The 22,104-nt window shown below is 42.2% G+C and overlaps 1 protein-coding gene across 2 annotated transcripts in view; it reads left to right on the plus strand.

Moving 5' to 3' along the window:
* Positions 1-20,849, plus strand: part of LOC106593744 (uncharacterized) — a 72,697-nt gene extending 51,848 nt beyond the window's left edge. Inside the window, exons 2-5 of one of the 2 annotated variants that reach the window (XM_082963010.1) lie at positions 9,489-9,682; positions 9,995-10,079; positions 15,605-15,977; positions 17,429-20,849. In XM_082963010.1, the coding sequence (XP_082819136.1) occupies positions 15,608-15,977; positions 17,429-19,377 (2,319 nt within the window). In that variant the 5' untranslated portion in view covers positions 9,489-9,682; positions 9,995-10,079; positions 15,605-15,607 and the 3' untranslated portion in view covers positions 19,378-20,849. The remainder of the gene's footprint in view (positions 1-9,488; positions 9,683-9,994; positions 10,080-15,604; positions 15,978-17,428) is intronic. The other variant, XM_045697966.2, reaches the window with a different exon arrangement.
* The last annotated feature ends 1,255 nt before the right edge of the window (positions 20,850-22,104 follow it).

The raw sequence follows: 22,104 nt of genomic DNA on the forward strand, positions 1-22,104 counted from the left end.
TGTTCAGAGTGATAACACCTCTACTGCTGTATAGTGATAACACCCCTACTACTGTCCAGAGTGATAACAGCTCTACTACTGTCCAGAGTGATAACACCTCTACTACTGTCCAGAGTGATAACACCTCTACTACTGTTCATAGTGATAACACCTCTACTACTGTCCAGAGTGATAACACCTCTACTACTGTATAGTGATAACACCTCTACTACTGTCCATAGTGATAACACCTCTACTACTGTATAGTGATAACACCTCTACTACTGTCCATAGTGATAACACCTCTACTACTGTTCATAGTGATAACACCTCTACTACTGTTCATAGTGATAACACCTCTACTACTGTCCAGAGTGATAACACCCCTACTACTGTCCATAGTGATAACACCTCTACTACTGTCCATAGTGATAACATCCCTACTACTGTTCATAGTGATAACACCTCTAGTACGGTCCAGAGTGATAACACCTCTACTACTGTTCATAGTGATAACACCTCTACTACTGTCCAGAGTGATAACACCTCTACTACTGTCCAGAGTGATAACACCTCTACTATTGTAGAGTGATAACATCTCTACTACTGTCCATAGTGATAACACCTCTACTACTGGCCAGAGTGATAACACCTCTACTACTGTATAGTGATTACACCTCTACTACTGTTCATAGTGATAACACCTCTAATACAGTAAATACTGATAACACCTCTACTACTGTTCATAGTGATAACACCTCCACTACTGTCCAGAGTGATAACATCTCTACTACTGTATAGTGATAACACCTCTACTACTGTTCAGAGTGATAACACCTCTACTGCTGTATAGTGATAACACCCCTACTACTGTCCAGAGTGATAACAGCTCTACTACTGTCCAGAGTGATAACACCTCTACTACTGTCCAGAGTGATAACACCTCTAATACAGTAAATAGTAATAACACCTCTACTACTGTTCATAGTGATAACACCTCCACTACTGTCCAGAGTGATAACATCTCTACTACTGTATAGTGATAACACCTCTACTACTGTTCAGAGTGATAACACCTCTACTGCTGTATAGTGATAACACCCCTACTACTGTCCAGAGTGATAACACCTCTACTACTGTCCAGAGTGATAACACCTCTACTACTGTTCATAGTGATAACACCTCTACTACTGTCCAGAGTGATAACACCTCTACTACTGTATAGTGATAACACCTCTACTACTGTCCATAGTGATAACACCTCTACTACTGTATAGTGATAACACCTCTACTACTGTCCATAGTGATAACACCTCTACTACTGTTCATAGTGATAACACCTCTACTACTGTTCATAGTGATAACACCTCTACTACTGTCCAGAGTGATAACACCCCTACTACTGTCCATAGTGATAACACCTCTACTACTGTCCATAGTGATAACACCCCTACTACTGTTCATAGTGATAACACCTCTAGTACGGTCCAGAGTGATAACACCTCTACTACTGTTCATAGTGATAACACCTCCACTACTGTCCAGAGTGATAACATCTCTACTACTGTATAGTGATAACACCCCTACTACTGTTCATAGTGATAACACCTCTAGTACGGTCCAGAGTGATAACACCTCTACTACTGTTCATAGTGATAACACCTCTACTACTGTTCATAGTGATAACACCTCTACTACTGTCCAGAGTGATAACACCTCTACTACTGTCCAGAGTGATAACACCTCTACTATTGTAGAGTGATAACATCTCTACTACTGTCCATATTGATAACACCTCTACTACTGTCCAGAGTGATAACACCTCTACTACTGTATAGTGATTACACCTCTACTACTGTTCATAGTGATAACACCTCTAATACAGTAAATAGTAATAACACCTCTACTACTGTTCATAGTAATAACACCTCCACTACTGTCCAGAGTGATAACATCTCTACTACTGTATAGTGATAACACCTCTACTACTGTTCAGAGTGATAACACCTCTACTGCTGTATTGTGATAACACCCCTACTACTGTCCAGAGTGATAACAGCTCTACTACTGTCCAGAGTGATAACACCTCTACTACTGTCCAGAGTGATAACACCTCTACTACTGTTCATAGTGATAACACCTCTACTACTGTCCAGAGTGATAACACCTCTACTACTGTATAGTGATAACACCTCTACTACTGTCCATAGTGATAACACCTCTACTACTGTATAGTGATAACACCTCTACTACTGTCCATAGTGATAACACCTCTACTACTGTTCATAGTGATAACACCTCTACTACTGTTCATAGTGATAACACCTCTACTACTGTCCAGAGTGATAACACCCCTACTACTGTCCATAGTGATAACACCTCTACTACTGTCCATAGTGATAACACCCCTACTACTGTTCATAGTGATAACACCTCTAGTACGGTCCAGAGTGATAACACCTCTACTACTGTTCATAGTGATAACACCTCTACTACTGTCCAGAGTGATAACACCTCTACTACTGTCCAGAGTGATAACACCTCTACTATTGTAGAGTGATAACATCTCTACTACTGTCCATAGTGATAACACCTCTACTACTGTCCAGAGTGATAACACCTCTACTACTGTATAGTGATTACACCTCTACTACTGTTCATAGTGATAACACCTCTAATACAGTAAATACTGATAACACCTCTACTACTGTTCATAGTGATAACACCTCCACTACTGTCCAGAGTGATAACATCTCTACTACTGTATAGTGATAACACCTCTACTACTGTTCAGAGTGATAACACCTCTACTGTTGTATAGTGATAACACCCCTACTACTGTCCAGAGTGATAACACCTCTACTACTGTCCAGAGTGATAACACCTCTACTACTGTCCAGAGTGATAACACCTCTACTACTGTCCAGAGTGATAACACCTCTACTACTGTTCATAGTGATAACACCTCTACTACTGTCCAGAGTGATAACACCACTACTACTGTATAGTGATAACACCTCTACTACTGTCCATAGTGATAACACCTCTACTACTGTTCATAGTGATAACACCTCTACTACTGTTCATAGTGATAACACCTCTACTACTGTCCAGAGTGATAACACCCCTACTACTGTCCATAGTGATAACACCTCTACTACTGTCCATAGTGATAACACCCCTACTACTGTTCATAGTGATAACACCTCTAGTACGGTCCAGAGTGATAACACCTCTACTACTGTTCATAGTGATAACACCTCCACTACTGTCCAGAGTGATAACATCTCTACTACTGTATAGTGATAACACCCCTACTACTGTTCATAGTGATAACACCTCTAGTACGGTCCAGAGTGATAACACCTCTACTACTGTTCATAGTGATAACACCTCTACTACTGTTCATAGTGATAACACCTCTACTACTGTCCAGAGTGATAACACCTCTACTACTGTCCAGAGTGATAACACCTCTACTATTGTAGAGTGATAACATCTCTACTACTGTCCATATTGATAACACCTCTACTACTGTCCAGAGTGATAACACCTCTACTACTGTATAGTGATTACACCTCTACTACTGTTCATAGTGATAACACCTCTAATACAGTAAATAGTAATAACACCTCTACTACTGTTCATAGTAATAACACCTCCACTACTTTCCGGAGTGTTAACATCTCTACTACTGTATAGTGATAACACCTCTACTACTGTTCAGAGTGATAACACCTCTACTGCTGTATAGTGATAACACCCCTACTACTGTCCAGAGTGATAACAGCTCTACTACTGTCCAGAGTGATAACACCTCTACTACTGTTCAGAGTGATAACACCTCTACTATTGTAGAGTGATAACAACTCTACTACTGTCCATAGTGATAACACCTCTACTACTGTCCAGAGTGATAACACCTCTACTACTGTATAGTGATTACACCTCTACTACTGTTCATAGTGATAACACCTCTAATACAGTAAATAGTAATAACACCTCTACTACTGTTCATAGTAATAACACCTCCACTTCTGTCCAGAGTGATAACATCTCTACTACTGTATAGTGATAACACCTCTACTACTGTTCAGAGTGATAACACCTCTACTGCTGTATAGTGATAACACCCCTACTACTGTCCAGAGTGATAACAGCTCTACTACTGTCCAGAGTGATAACACCTCTACTACTGTCCAGAGTGATAACACCTCTACTACTGTTCATAGTGATAACACCTCTACTACTGTCCAGAGTGATAACACCTCTACTACTGTATAGTGATAACACCTCTACTACTGTCCATAGTGATAACACCTCTACTACTGTATAGTGATAACACCTCTACTACTGTCCATAGTGATAACACCTCTACTACTGTTCATAGTGATAACACCTCTACTACTGTTCATAGTGATAACACCTCTACTACTGTCCATAGTGATAACACCTCTACTACTGTATAGTGATAACACCTCTACTACTGTCCATAGTGATAACACCTCTACTACTGTTCATAGTGATAACACCTCTACTACTGTTCATAGTGATAACACCTCTACTACTGTCCAGAGTGATAACACCCCTACTACTGTCCATAGTGATAACACCTCTACTACTGTCCATAGTGATAACACCCCTACTACTGTTCATAGTGATAACACCTCTAGTACGGTCCAGAGTGATAACACCTCTACTACTGTTCATAGTGATAACACCTCTACTACTGTCCAGAGTGATAACACCTCTACTACTGTCCAGAGTGATAACACCTCTACTATTGTAGAGTGATAACATCTCTACTACTGTCCATAGTGATAACACCTCTACTACTGTCCAGAGTGATAACACCTCTACTACTGTATAGTGATTACACCTCTACTACTGTTCATAGTGATAACACCTCTAATACAGTAAATACTGATAACACCTCTACTACTGTTCATAGTGATAACACCTCCACTACTGTCCAGAGTGATAACATCTCTACTACTGTATAGTGATAACACCTCTACTACTGTTCAGAGTGATAACACCTCTACTGTTGTATAGTGATAACACCCCTACTACTGTCCAGAGTGATAACACCTCTACTACTGTCCAGAGTGATAACACCTCTACTACTGTCCAGAGTGATAACACCTCTACTACTGTCCAGAGTGATAACACCTCTACTACTGTTCATAGTGATAACACCTCTACTACTGTCCAGAGTGATAACACCACTACTACTGTATAGTGATAACACCTCTACTACTGTCCATAGTGATAACACCTCTACTACTGTTCATAGTGATAACACCTCTACTACTGTTCATAGTGATAACACCTCTACTACTGTCCAGAGTGATAACACCCCTACTACTGTCCATAGTGATAACACCTCTACTACTGTCCATAGTGATAACACCCCTACTACTGTTCATAGTGATAACACCTCTAGTACGGTCCAGAGTGATAACACATCTACTACTGTTCATAGTGATAACACCTCCACTACTGTCCAGAGTGATAACATCTCTACTACTGTATAGTGATAACACCCCTACTACTGTTCATAGTGATAACACCTCTAGTACGGTCCAGAGTGATAACACCTCTACTACTGTTCATAGTGATAACACCTCTACTACTGTTCATAGTGATAACACCTCTACTACTGTCCAGAGTGATAACACCTCTACTACTGTCCAGAGTGATAACACCTCTACTATTGTAGAGTGATAACATCTCTACTACTGTCCATATTGATAACACCTCTACTACTGTCCAGAGTGATAACACCTCTACTACTGTATAGTGATTACACCTCTACTACTGTTCATAGTGATAACACCTCTAATACAGTAAATAGTAATAACACCTCTACTACTGTTCATAGTAATAACACCTCCACTACTTTCCGGAGTGTTAACATCTCTACTACTGTATAGTGATAACACCTCTACTACTGTTCAGAGTGATAACACCTCTACTGCTGTATAGTGATAACACCCCTACTACTGTCCAGAGTGATAACAGCTCTACTACTGTCCAGAGTGATAACACCTCTACTACTGTTCAGAGTGATAACACCTCTACTATTGTAGAGTGATAACAACTCTACTACTGTCCATAGTGATAACACCTCTACTACTGTCCAGAGTGAAAACACCTCTACTACTGTATAGTGATTACACCTCTACTACTGTTCATAGTGATAACACCTCTAATACAGTAAATAGTAATAACACCTCTACTACTGTTCATAGTAATAACACCTCCACTTCTGTCCAGAGTGATAACATCTCTACTACTGTATAGTGATAACACCTCTACTACTGTTCAGAGTGATAACACCTCTACTGCTGTATAGTGATAACACCCCTACTACTGTCCAGAGTGATAACAGCTCTACTACTGTCCAGAGTGATAACACCTCTACTACTGTCCAGAGTGATAACACCTCTACTACTGTTCATAGTGATAACACCTCTACTACTGTCCAGAGTGATAACACCTCTACTACTGTATAGTGATAACACCTCTACTACTGTCCATAGTGATAACACCTCTACTACTGTATAGTGATAACACCTCTACTACTGTCCATAGTGATAACACCTCTACTACTGTTCATAGTGATAACACCTCTACTACTGTTCATAGTGATAACACCTCTACTACTGTCCAGAGTGATAACACCCCTACTACTGTCCATAGTGATAACACCTCTACTACTGTCCATAGTGATAACATCCCTACTACTGTTCATAGTGATAACACCTCTAGTACGGTCCAGAGTGATAACACCTCTACTACTGTTCATAGTGATAACACCTCTACTACTGTCCAGAGTGATAACACCTCTACTACTGTCCAGAGTGATAACACATCTACTATTGTAGAGTGATAACATCTCTACTACTGTCCATAGTGATAACACCTCTACTACTGTCCAGAGTGATAACACCTCTACTACTGTATAGTGATTACACCTCTACTACTGTTCATAGTGATAACACCTCTAATACAGTAAATACTGATAACACCTCTACTACTGTTCATAGTGATAACACCTCCACTACTGTCCAGAGTGATAACATCTCTACTACTGTATAGTGATAACACCTCTACTACTGTTCAGAGTGATAACACCTCTACTGCTGTATAGTGATAACACCCCTACTACTGTCCAGAGTGATAACAGCTCTACTACTGTCCAGAGTGATAACACCTCTACTACTGTCCAGAGTGATAACACCTCTAATACAGTAAATAGTAATAACACCTCTACTACTGTTCATAGTGATAACACCTCCACTACTGTCCAGAGTGATAACATCTCTACTACTGTATAGTGATAACACCTCTACTACTGTTCAGAGTGATAACGCCTCTACTACTGTCCAGAGTGATAACACCTCTACTATTGTAGAGTGATAACATCTCTACTACTGTCCATATTGATAACACCTCTACTACTGTCCAGAGTGATAACACCTCTACTACTGTATAGTGATTACACCTCTTCTACTGTTCATAGTGATAACACCTCTAATACAGTAAATAGTAATAACACCTCTACTACTGTTCATAGTAATAACACCTCCACTACTTTCCAGAGTGATAACATCTCTACTACTGTATAGTGATAACACCTCTACTACTGTTCAGAGTGATAACACCTCTACTGCTGTATAGTGATAACACCCCTACTACTGTCCAGAGTGATAACAGCTCTACTACTGTCCAGAGTGATAACACCTCTACTACTGTTCAGAGTGATAACACCTCTACTATTGTAGAGTGATAACAACTCTACTACTGTCCATAGTGATAACACCTCTACTACTGTCCAGAGTGATAACACCTCTACTACTGTATAGTGATAACACCTCTACTACTGTTCAGAGTGATAACACCTCTACTGCTGTATAGTGATAACACCCCTACTACTGTCCAGAGTGATAACAGCTCTACTACTGTCCAGAGTGATAACACCTCTACTACTGTCCAGAGTGATAACACCTCTACTACTGTTCATAGTGATAACACCTCTACTACTGTCCAGAGTGATAACACCTCTACTACTGTATAGTGATAACACCTCTACTACTGTCCATAGTGATAACACCTCTACTACTGTATAGTGATAACACCTCTACTACTGTCCATAGTGATAACACCTCTACTACTGTTCATAGTGATAACACCTCTACTACTGTTCATAGTGATAACACCTCTACTACTGTCCAGAGTGATAACACCCCTACTACTGTCCATAGTGATAACACCTCTACTACTGTCCATAGTGATAACACCCCTACTACTGTTCATAGTGATAACACCTCTAGTACGGTCCAGAGTGATAACACCTCTACTACTGTTCATAGTGATAACACCTCTACTACTGTCCAGAGTGATAACACCTCTACTACTGTCCAGAGTGATAACACCTCTACTATTGTAGAGTGATAACATCTCTACTACTGTCCATAGTGATAACACCTCTACTACTGTCCAGAGTGATAACACCTCTACTACTGTATAGTGATTACACCTCTAATACTGTTCATAGTGATAACACCTCTAATACAGTAAATACTGATAACACCTCTACTACTGTTCATAGTGATAACACCTCCACTACTGTCCAGAGTGATAACATCTCTACTACTGTATAGTGATAACACCTCTACTACTGTTCAGAGTGATAACACCTCTACTGTTGTATAGTGATAACACCCCTACTACTGTCCAGAGTGATAACACCTCTACTACTGTCCAGAGTGATAACACCTCTACTACTGTCCAGAGTGATAACACCTCTACTACTGTCCAGAGTGATAACACCTCTACTACTGTTCATAGTGATAACACCTCTACTACTGTCCAGAGTGATAACACCTCTACTACTGTATAGTGATAACACCTCTACTACTGTCCATAGTGATAACACCTCTACTACTGTATAGTGATAACACCCCTACTATTGTTCATAGTGATAACACCTCTACTACTGTCCAGAGTGATAACACCTCTACTACTGTCCAGAGCGATAACACCTCAACTACTGTTCATAGTGATAACACCTCTACTACTGTCCAGAGTGATAACACCTCTACTACTGTTCATAGTGATAACACCTCTACTACTGTCCAGAGTGATAACACCTCTACTACTGTCCATAGTGATAACACCTCTACTACTGTATAGTGATAACACCTCTACTACTGTTCATAGTGATAACACCTCTGCTACTGTCCAGAGTGATAACACCTCTACTACTGTATAGTGATAACACCTCTACTACTGTCCATAGTGATAACACCTCTACTACTGTATAGTGATAACACCTCTACTACTGTTCATAGTGATAACACCTCTGCTACTGTACAGTACTGTATGACGGCCAAGTTGGGAAGGGCAGTGAGCTGGAGATGGCAGCTCAGTGTTAAAACCCCAGCTGTCTGAGAAAAGTCATGGTGCTCCAGGATCTCTCATTCATCCTCGTTCTGTTTCAGGGCCCTAGACTGCAGTACACCGCAACGCATCGGACCTGTGGCCAGAGTCACAAGCAGTCTCATGCCTCGGGAAACCCCCAACACCACCAGAAACAGAGGGAAAGTACAGTGAGACCTGCGGGCCAAAGGACAGAGCGAGAGGTTCGGTCATCGTCGCGACAGGCACTTGGGTTTGAGGAGAGGAGACACTAAGGGTAAGAGGAGCATGATTTTTCTGTTTGTCAGGTCAAGAGGTTAGCAGGTCATGGAGGAAGGAAATGGATGTGCGTAATTGTTCAATAAAAAAAGAGACAGACAGTCAGAGACAGACAGACAGAGATATTGTATGTCTGAAGGGTGTTATGTAGAGTACAGATTGTTCTCTGTATTTGTACCTTTTCTCCTCACACCTTCAGCATGATGTTGATGGCAACAATATCTATGCAAGTGTCACAGTTTTGCTTCCGTCCCTCTCCTTGCCCCAACATGGGTTTGAATCATGGACCCTCTGCACACATCGACAACAGTCACCCTCGAAGCATCGTTACCTATCGCTCCACAAAAGCTGCGGTCCTTGCAAAGCAAGGGGAACAACTACTTCAAGGTCTCAGAGTGAGTGACATCACTGATTGAAATGCCCCACAGAGCGCCCGGCTAACTAGCCAGTCATTTCACACCGGTTACACAAGTGTAACTAATCTTTCCATAATAGAACAACTTGGGAGGTTATTTCAGCAGGCAGAATAAACATCTTCTCTCCATAAGTCAATGCGTTGATCTCAGCGCGGCTGAAAGAACAGTAAAGACGACCGTGAGGGAAGCGTACATACATTCACACATTACGTTTATTATTGCACCAATCACTTGGCAGCGTTGTACAAATCTCCTGAGACGTGGTCCATGTTTAAAGGAGTAGTGTGGCCCAGCGGAGTGCGGTGGTGGGTCCACACACACACACGCAGAAACACACACACACATACAGTCACGTCCTAGGTTCCTGTCTCTAATCATCTCCCATTTAGCAGCATGTGCACTCTGTGTGGAACAACTCACTCTGAGGGGAAACGTGACTCTCTCTTCCTTACTCAGCGACGGGCCGGCGAAGAGAGGAAGGAGGGAAGGAGGGGATTGAGGGAAGGAGGGAAGGATGGGAAGGATAGGAAAGGAAAATAGAGGAAAAGAGGAATGTACACACATCCAGGGTGCGGAGGGCGTTTGGGTTTGGCCTTCTATGGAAGCGTGTGTGTGTATGTGTGTGTGTGTGTGTGTGTGTGTGTGTGTGTGTGTGTGTGTGTGTGTGTGTGTGTGTGTGTGTGTGTGTGTGTGTGTGTGTGTGTGTGTGTGTGTGTGTGTGTGTGTGAGAGCTTATTGGCCGCAAATTGTTTTTTAAAAACAAATCCTAACAAATTCTCAATTCTCCAGAATCACAACTTGCCATAACACAAGGTACAAATGCTGTTTTCTCATGATGTCTTCACTGCGTCTGTCAAGTGTTGTACTGATTTCTGCCCACTAGTGGTGAAAGTAGGATGTTAGTTAAAGGGTGAGATATGGGTATCAGGGGTATCTTCTCCGCTACTGTAGATGTGTGGAGAGTGAAATGATTGGACTTAGCGCCCTCTTGTGGTCAAAGAGATTACATCAAATCAAATTTGATTTGTCACATTCATCGTAAACAACAGGTGCACCCAAGCAGTGAAATGCTTACTTACGGGTCCTTTTCAAACAATGCAGAGTTAAAGATAAACAATTTCAATAAAACATTGACATAGTGACACAAGGAATAAATACACACAACCAAACATATTAGACACACACGCACACACGCATGCACACGCACACAGACACACGGGCACACACACAGTTGAACTTTCCATCATCATTGTGTAGAAAGAGCAGAAAGAGAGAGAAGGACATGTCCGACAACTTGTGTTTATGAGGTCGTGCTGCAACCCAGAACCAGAGTGTTTTAGTTTAGTTTATTCTGACAAAGAAGACAAGTGAAAGACACAGTGCAGATAAAAACAAGTTAAGAGGTGTGCAGGTGAGTGACCATAGAGGTTACATATACAACAGCTAACTGGACCCTGAATTTCACGTGATCACAAAAACACACATGTGATCTTATGTTGAATTTGATGTGAAATCATGTTTTTTTTCTGTGAGGGTAATTCACACTGTTTTGTATTTTTTTGCTGTGCAGATCAGTTTTTCTATTTACACAGCACAGTGTAATTACAGTGGATAGGAGGTCGTTCATGGAATAAAGGGAATGGGCGTAGCTCCACTCATGTTGTTGCTCTGAGAATGAACAGAGTGAATATTACAGGCCATTCTTCCTCAGTCTCTGGTCTGGTCTACACTGACATGTGGCACAGCTGCTTGATGCTTCCCCAATGTGCTTATTGTAATTGTATTATTTTAATATTGGTGGTTGGAATAATAGAGGCATTATTCCCATGATTTCTCATGTGTTATTCATCAACCTAATGACTGCAATTCTGGCGAGGAGAATCCATCCAGCGCTGCTGTCCAAAACCAATTCCAAACTCTAACAAAATGGCTGATGTTGCTATTAAAACACTAAACCAAAATTAGCAGAGGGAAATAGAATAATTGAATAAATAGTCACCGCCTACAGCACACGTCCCCCGACAATGCAACAGGTTATAGATGTGGTGAGTTAATGTACACTATAGGCCTACAAATGTTATCCATTAATACAGTCTGGCAGCCTTCGTGGTCTATAGAGGGATAATAACAACCATATTCATGTGTCTACAGATCCACTACTTACACTATACACAAAACATTTGCAGCTGAAATTGGAATGTCTGCTGGCTGAGCCAATGTTAGCTGACACAACGCTGACATTGCATTAACAGTAAGCGGGTGGACTGTGTAACACTGGCGGCGGCCATCTAATTTGTGTGGCTCCAACAGCCTACCCACATGAAAAACGACTGTATTCACTGTAGTGTTTCTGTGGGCTTTATTGTAGCATTCACTGTAGTGTTTCTGTGGACTGAAGTATACTGTAGTATTTACTATAGTGTTTTAGTTGCATTATCTTTGAGATAGAAGCAGGGTTTTTCTCCTTGAGGAGTAAATTTGAGGAGTAAAAGTAAATTAAACAGGAGTTCAATTTGATAAACTCTTTGGTTAGTGTCAGTTGATCTCAAAAAGTATTTGTATATTTAGACAACCTTAAATTTAAAAATGAAATGATACCTCTTCTATCAAAAACCTGAAGCTCTCAGGTGAATTTACACTATGCTTTCAAATCACTTGTTTTAGGCCAATAGTGTCGTAATGGTGCCTGCGGTTAGACACAGCTGTATATGAATTCAACGTGAGAAATACTAAAAGAGCAAATTTTCCATAACATGTAGGTAGAAAGGTTGGACTGGGGTCTGAACTGATAGTTCAGAGTTTCTGCTCTTTTCAAAAGCCATATGGAACACAATATAATTATGGTCTATACGTGGCATGTAGGTTTCTCACTTATGACTGGCACAAATTGGGATATGGGGGTGGGGAATGGGCAGGGTATATGCAAATTAAATACTGTGGTATCTACTATAGTTTTTATAAATGTGTTTTTTCTGACATTTCTATATTATTTACTACAGTATTTGTTTGCGGATAACACTAGTATTTACTATAGTGTACTACAAAATTATATACTAAGTACTACACATGATCAAAGGATACTGCAGTGTGTAGTATAGTATTCTAGAGCATACTACAGTTATCTGCAGAATTCTATAATAAGTAGTGTAGTATTCTATAGTAAACTGTAGTATTTTTTTTATGTGGGTAGCGCCCTTCAGTCTAATGACATGGTAATGTGTTGTTGATTTCCCAGACGTCATGGTAAAAGCGCAAAGGTCTGGATGTATGTTATGGTGCTTTTACAGCTTGGTAGTTGGCAGTGTTAAGGAACAGTGTGGAGTGATTTGGTGTTTATGTGCTTTTCTTATTTCGCACTGGCTCATGGGATTAATCAATTCCATCAACAAGTTGTTCCTGGTATGCTCCTACAGTGGTTGGGAATGAGAAATGATGCTTAATTCTACCAGTAAACATTCTAAAGATGTTTGATAAACAGGACTGGTGACATTAGTGAAATTTGGAAAACCCTGAAAGTCAAAGTGTTCCGTAGCTTTGACTAGGTCCAATGTGCCGACCTCCTGTTTCTAAGCAGTCTGTCACAACCAAGACTTGATAAAGTCAGCATTTAAGCTTTTTTAGGACAATTCATTTTGGCTGAGCATTAAACCAAATGTTATCCTGTTCCCCTGCTTCCTGCTTGTTTTCTGAGACATAATACATCTGGCATGTGGGCTATATATGAATTCACTGCTGTTCTCTCCTGTTCACAGCCAGGCCTGACTGATTCTTATGAAAGCATGGAGAATCACAACCTTGACTTGGACAGAGTGAGGTCATTTTATCCAGTGTTGAGCGCATACAAATGGTTACTGCGTAGACAAACTGTGCATTAAATGGTTAGTGAAAGCAGAGATATTTTTGCCAAGTCAAACCATAAATGACTTGATTCAGGTGGTATGGTAGTCTGTGGTCCATGTTGATGTCTACAAGAACCACACGTGCCAATTGTCCATTTAGTCATTGCTCTTCCTTTGGCCTGAGGAGGTCACTTAGATGCCATGTCAGTGTTGTACTGCATGTACTTAGCATATACTGACAACCCACTGTGCACAGACGTCAGTTCAAAAGTCTAATTTTGATTTCCATTTGGTTGAGTTGTCAATTAACGTGAATTCAGCGTGAAATCCACAAACAATGTCACCATGCCATTGGATTTCGGTACAAATTTGGGTGAAAAGAAAAGAAAAAATCCCTTACACTGATGCGCAAATCCAATCAGTTTTCCACGTTGCTTCAACGTCATCACATTATTTATTTGGTTGAAATGATGTGAAACAACGTTGATTCAACCAGTTTTTGCCCAGTGGGAATAGATGTGCTGTGAAGACTTTGTCATGTTTAGACTCTGCTATGTTGCATCTAACTCCTCACCTTTCACAGTTGTTTTGTCTAGGTGTCTGGAATAAGACTAATCATAATGTATGAACAGCACAAGAGGTTGGTGGAGAACGGGCTCGTGGTAATGCCTGGAGCGGAATCAGTGGAATGGTACTGTATCAAATACATCAAACACACGGTTTCCATCTGTTTGATGCCATTCCATTGGCTCCGTTCCAGCCATTATTAGGAGCCGTCCTCCCCTCAGCAGCCTCCACTGATCAACAGTAATCTTACAGCTAGCTCAGTGTCCCTCCAAATGTACTCTATCACCTTGTTTGAACCAAATGTTCTCTTTAAAACCCAAACAAGCATACTGCAGTGTTAAAACTCATCTTTTGGTATTTCATTAGTCTGGTTGATATTATCCCAAAATGTTTTGCGTGTCAACAATCAAGTTATCAAGATATATAACTTTCAAAATACAGAAATACAGTCGTATGATGAATCACCTCTTCCCTCATTACACTGGGGTAGGCCCACTGGATTAGTAAAAATTGTTCTGTGTGAAGCTTCAAAGTAATGCGTTGGATTATTTTCAGTTCGAAGATTTGCACATTCACTTCTCAATGATGCAAAACACATCTCTTCATTAGAGCAGGAACTGACGTCCACAACAACAAGGTGCTCGCCCTCTTTTCCTACCCGCCCAGTAACTCAAAACCCCACCTCTGAATAAGAGTGTTATGGTTTCAGAGCCAAAAATGTCTGCCCTTGAGGAGTGGCCTGGCTGTACATGCTGGCAGTATCAAATTCAAATCCATGTGATTTAGCTTGTCAGAACTATTTATTATCTGTTCCACAAAAAGATGGCTTTTAAAATGTTTCAGAGTACAGTATGATCAGAATATTTGGGAGTCCCTCGCTGTGTGTAGTCATATGGTTATAGTGCGCATCCTGAGGCCTCGCTACAAAATGTTAAATAGCACACTTATCTTAGCTCTCATGATTGCGAGAAACTTCGGCGAGGGGTTATTGTACTGCCATACATATTCTCTAATATATCTGTCAGAATGCCTCTGTTTAACTCATTCTATGGTCTTGAAAATCTCATTCTGCTGACCTGCCCTCTCTCTCTCCTATAGGACATGGCCAAGACCCTCCCCTCTACTCATCTATTGTTGGTGGCACTCCAGCTGTGTCTAGTACTACGCCACCATGCCCGTGGGGCGGCATATTACGGGCACAAGCAGCCGCAGCACCCACAGCAGCACCTTCCCCAGCAGCACCAGCCCATGCAACAGTTACCTCACATGTCCCTAGGGAACGGGTATGGGAACGGGAACGGGAATGGGGACGGGCTGCCCCAGCAACAGTATGGGAAGGAAATGCCACAACATATGCCATACGGCAAAGAGATGCCATATGTGCTGCCACAGTATGGGCAAGAACTTCCACAGATGCTTCCACAGATGCACGAACAACCCCAGATGCCACCCAATAAGGGCAAGGGAAAAGGTGAGATTTTAATAGATTGTCTATATCACAGAAAGGTACACGCTTAGAAAAAAAGAGTTATTTGGTTGTCCCCATAGGAGAACCCTTTTTGGTTCTACATGGATCCAAAAGGGTTCTACTTGCAACTAAAAAGGATTCTTCAAAGGGTTCTCCTGTGGGGACAGCCAGAGAACCGTTTTAGGTTCTAGATAGCACCATTTTTTCTAAGAGTGTAGGCTAAACAATAGCATAATTGAACCATATTTAGATTTTAAATTGGGTCATGGCCATGGCCACCAATGTGGGTTTGAAGGGAAGGCCAACATGGACAGTATGGTACAACCAGAGGAAGACGAGCCATGTTCATGGTGCAGTGCTGACATGAAACCATTACCCACTCTCTGACATGTTAATTCCATTCAAAACACCTCTCTACTGCTTTTCCAAGATTCTTCTCCCTTCGCCAAAGCAAACGTCATCTCTCCTAGCATGCACAGGAAATCATATCCAGCTCATGGGTTGTAAAAGCATCCTTGACAAATCACATGTGAAGCAGGAAAAATACACTGTTGTTTACTCACTGTGTATGTCTGTACTGTGTTCTCCACATAGCTTATCCTAATATAGCTACTACTATACAAACCATTTTTCTTCCAAATGATATACTGTCTATACACACCACGTATTTATATTCTGGATTCTGACACATGCTCATTCTAATATATCTACCCCTGGATTGTTAATTGGACTCATTCTGCTGTTTCTTGAGTTCTTGTTTAGATGTTTTATTATTTGTATTGTATTTGCGAGTCATTCTACTGCACTGTTGGAGCTAGCATCCTAAGCATTTCGCAGCACCTGCTATAACACCTGCAAATCTTTGTAGGTGACCAATACACTTTGATTTGATTTGAAATACGGCATATTGCAGGTACTGTACACACTGAGAAAAAAAGGTGCGATCTAGAACCTAAAAGGGTTCTTTGGCTGTCCCTATAGGAGAACCCTTTGAGGAACCTTTTTGGTTCCAAGTATGAACCTTTTTGGGTTCCATGTAGGACCTTTTCCACAGAGGGTTCTACATGGAACCAAAATGGGTTCTACATGGAACCAAAAAGTGTTCTCCCTGGAACCAAGAAGGGTTTTATTTGGAACCAAAAAGGGTTCTCCTATGGGGACAGCCGAAGAACCCCGTTGGAAACCTTTTTTCTAAGAGTGTAAGACATTTCACATAAATGTGTATTTTGACTGTTTCATCAGCAACCTGTGTCCAAGGGGGACATTAAAGCCAGCTTTTGGCATTCATTTTCATAGATAATAATTTGGACAATCATCAACGGATGAAGGTCCATTGGGCTTACCCCAATGTTCATGCATATTAATTGGTCATGTTCCTATGTGCTCAATGAGATACTCAAGTCACTAACTCAAGTCAGTAATTCATGGTAAATGCTAATTGATGTCATTCACAGGTCAGTCATATCCCAGTAATGGGAAAGGCCTTGGAGGCCCACCACCTGATGATAGGGAACTACAGGGTCCTGGTCCCGAGGGGCCACCAGGAGCCCAAGGGCCTCCAGGACCACAGGGCCCTCCAGGGATGCTAGGTCAAGGGATGCCCGGCCCCCATGGAAAACCAGGCCCTCCTGGTCCCCAAGGGTATCCTGGCATAGGGAAACCTGGAATGCCGGGAATGCCCGGTAAACCTGGTGGAGGTGGCCAGCCAGGTCCGAAGGGCGACCTTGGTCCTGGTGGTGATGTAGGACAAATGGGGATGCCTGGGGGGCCAGGTCTCCCAGGGCCACCAGGCCTGCCAGGCATCGGGAAGCCAGGGGGTCAGGGACTGCCCGGACAGCCTGGGCCTCGAGGGGAGCCTGGACACAAGGGCATACCTGGACTGCCTGGTCTTCCTGGGCCCAAGGGAGACAAAGGGATTGGCTTGCCAGGATTGCCAGGTTTGAAAGGACCTGGTGGACCACCTGGGCCTCCTGGTCAAGGGGGATTGCCAGGGGTTGGAAAACCAGGTCTGAATGGACTACCAGGATTGCCCGGGGGGGCAGGAAAACCAGGCCCACCTGGAGAAGGAGGACTTGCTGGTCCACCAGGTGAAGGAGGCGAACCAGGACCACCTGGGCTACCAGGTATTGGCAAGCCCGGGCAAGATGGTTTGCCAGGACAACCAGGGTTCCCAGGCGGTAAAGGGGAATCAGGCCCACCAGGTTTGCCAGGGGGCCCAGGCCTACCTGGTTACGGAAAGCCAGGATATCCTGGACCAAAAGGAGACAAAGGACATGGAGGTTTTCCTGGAGCTCCAGGCCCAAAAGGTGACAAAGGTCATGGAGGTCTCCCAGGGCAGGAAGGCCTTCCTGGACCCAACGGGCCACCGGGCCTGCCCGGTCCCATTGGGCCACCTGGGGGTCTTGGTTTCCCAGGTCCGAAGGGAGAAGGTGGCAATGGAGGACCAAAGGGGCTGCCAGGTACTAAAGGTGAGCCAGGGCCTCCAGGGCTTCCTGGACAGGGTGGGTATCCTGGAGAGGGTGGTCATCCAGGACCGAGAGGTATACCAGGGCCACTGGGTCCGAAAGGGGATAACGGCCACAAAGGGTTACCTGGCCTCCCTGGAGCTCCTGGAATGCCCGGCTCAAGGGGAGAAGGTGGAATGCCCGGAGAAAAAGGTCACCAGGGACCCAAGGGAATCCCAGGAAATTTTGGTCCAGGTGGGCCACTTGGTCCTCCCGGTCTTCCCGGGCCAAAAGGCGAGCTTGGTCCACCAGGGAAACCTGGCTACCCCGGCGAAGGTAAACCTGGTGTTCCAGGTGCTTTAGGGCCCCAAGGGAAACCTGGCAACGGTGGACCCCCAGGTCAGCCTGGACAACCAGGACAACCTGGTCCCCCTGGCCCACCCGGACCCCCCACCCAACCACCTGGTCTTGGTGAAATCCTCCCTGAGATGGGTCCTGCTCTGGACGGTCTTAAACAAGGCGGTTACAAGAAACCAAAGAATGGAGGGGACAGGAACGGCCTGGAGATGCCAGCATTCACGGCTCAGCTCACCAATCCTTTCCCCCCCGTAGGCTCCCCTGTTGTCTTCGACAAGCTCCTGTACAATGGCCATCAGGACTACAATCCCCAAACCGGTGTCTTCAGCTGTACCATACCGGGAATCTATTACTTTGCTTACCACGTCCACTGCAAAGGAGCAAATGTGTGGGTGGCGCTGGTCAAGAACAATGAGCCTGTGATGTACACATATGATGAGTACAAAAAGGGCAGCCTGGACCAGGCGTCAGGGAGCGCTGTGCTCCCCTTACAGCAAGGAGACACTGTGCATGTACAGCTTCCATCTGACCAGGCAGCAGGACTTTATGCCGGTCAATATGTCCACTCTTCATTCTCCGGATATTTATTGTACCCAATGTAAAGATCATCAACAACAACAACAAAAAGGGCATCCACACCACAACTCACTACATAGATGTTTTATTAGCGTTTTATTCATTTTAAACTGTTGACCTCAATAGTGACACATGATGACAATGGTGAAAACTACTACTTGGCTCTGAAGTATCCAATGAATGTGTGAGTGCTACAGTACATGCTATAGTATGTTTATGCATTTGTATTGCAGTATTACATGGGTGAAAAAGAAACCATAAATCAATCTCTCTGCAATACATTTCATTTACCACAGAAATTAATTTGGCAAAACCTTCAGATAAATTATTTGAGATGTCTTTATGTAGATATTCAGATAATTATGCAAATGACAATTTCTGTTGGTTAATAGGGGGTAAAAATGTTGCAAATTACTGAGAATACTGACTATCCCAATTGTAGCAGTGTCATCCACCTCACATGATTGACAGTGTTTATAGAGAAAACATGGTTGCTGACATGCTATGGCGCTACTGTGGATAGCAGCATATTACATTGGAAGCAATGTGTTATTTTTTTATTAAAGAGAACTATTTTTAGGATGGAATTATTACATTTGCCCAACATGTTCTTCTCCTTATGTGAATATATAGCATTTGTTTGTATTTTATATTTCCATATCAGATTTATGTTATGTGCACTCAGTATATCCGTTCTTTGCATTCCAACAGTCACAGCCATATCATGACACCACTAAATGGCTAGCCGTCTACCGCAGCTTTCATAAGCAAGCATCAACGCATCAGCTTTATCTGTCATGCATACCTAATGTTTCTACACAATTATTCTTCAGAGATAGTTCTTCCATGTGTGGACATTTCAGAAGACATTCTAATGTCTTTATTTCATGCCAGATTATACTTTTGGCATATAAGTAACACTGTTACATCACAGTATGTAATACCATACATTGTTCCCCTTTAACAATATGATTTTTCCTATCCCATAGTTCCTCCACGACAGATTGATTTCTTTTTTATCATCAACTTATTCACGTTGTTCCAGATTATGCAGAAGTGTCTACCATTTTTATTTATTGATATCATATTTGGAAATGAGATTGTTTCATGGTTTGGAACCTAAAATAAAATAAAATTGATATGCAACATAGTGAAGACATTTGGTTGTAAGCTTCCCATTTCATCTGTGGTGCATTAATAAATAAATGAGTTATGGGAGTTTGAAGGGATGAATAGTTAACATTTCAATATGCACATTAAGTTAAAAAGTCAACCACACTTCTCTAAGTTATGTGGCAGTATTCCTCTCTGTCATTTATTTGTTTAACTACTGATTTTGTCTGAAATTGTAAATGTGTATACCTGTTGAGACTGCCTTGAAGGAAAAAATAAATGTTACCTGACAATGGTGCTAAACATATAACCAAATGAAGAACTTAGTATAACATTTTTGGCACTATTGTTGTTTTTCTAAATAAAGATGAAGTGATTAAAAAAATGTGTTCTCTTCTTTGATTGCTACTTGTTGCATTGGGCCTGCACACACGCTGTGTTCACATTGGCAGTTTGAAGTGACTCAAATCCATTTTTTTTTGTATATCCGATTTGAATATGTTCTTTTTCCTGCAGTCTGAACCGCCAAAAAGTACATGGAATCGGATATTTCAAGCCACATTTCAAACCATCTTCGTAGGTGGTATGAAATCAGATACAAATCTGAGTCCTGGCCATGCGACTTGAGTCTAATCTGTCAAGTGGTTTTTAAACTTATTTGGCATATCTTGTTGCTTGCTGGCCACACTGTTGAGAGTTTGACAAGAACATGTGGTAGCCAACTTGCTTGTTAATTGTTTACAAGCAAATTAGTCAATGTGCTACCTAGCGAGCTACAGTGGGGGAAAAAAGTATTTGATCCCCTGCTGATTTTGTACGTTTGACCACTGATAAAGAAAGGATCAGTCTATCATTTTAATAGTAGGTTTATTTGAACAGTGAGAGACAGAATAACAACAAAAATATCCAGAAAAACGCATGTCAAAAATGTTATAAATTGATTTGTATTTTAATGAGGGAAATAAGTATTTGACCCCCTCTCAATCAGAAAGATTTCTGGCTCCCAGGTGTCTTTTATACAGTTAACGAGCTGAGATTAGGAGCGCACTCTTAAAGGGAGTGCTCCTAATCTCAGCTTGTTACCTGTAAAAAAGACACCTGTCCACAGAAGCAATCAATCAATCAGATTCCAAACTCTCCACCATGGCCAAGACCAAAGAGCTCTCCAAGGATGTCAGGGACAAGATTGTAGATCTACACAAGGCTGGAATGGGCTACAAGACCATCGCCAAGCAGCTTGGTGAGAAGGTGACAACAGTTGGTGCGATTATTCGCAAATGGAAGAAACACAAAAGAACTGTCAATATCCCTCTGCCTGGGGCTCCATGCAAGATCTCACCATGTGGGGTTGCAATGATCATGAGAACGGTGAGGAATCAGCCCAGAACTATACGGGAGGATCTTGTCAATTATCTCAAGGCAGCTGGGACCATAGTCACCAAGAAAACAATTGGTAATACACTACGCCGTGAAGGACTGAAATCCTGCAGCACTCGCAAGGACCCCTGCTCAAGAATACATATACATGCCCGTCTGAAGTTTGCCAATGAATATCTGAATGATTCAGAGGACAACTGGTGAAAGTGTTGTGGTCAGATGAGACCAAAATGGAGCTCTTTGGCATCAACTCAACTCGCCGT

This window comes from Salmo salar, chromosome 16 (genome assembly GCF_965601325.2).
Source record: "Salmo salar chromosome 16, fSalSal1, whole genome shotgun sequence".
Classification (NCBI taxonomy): domain Eukaryota; kingdom Metazoa; phylum Chordata; class Actinopteri; order Salmoniformes; family Salmonidae; genus Salmo; species Salmo salar.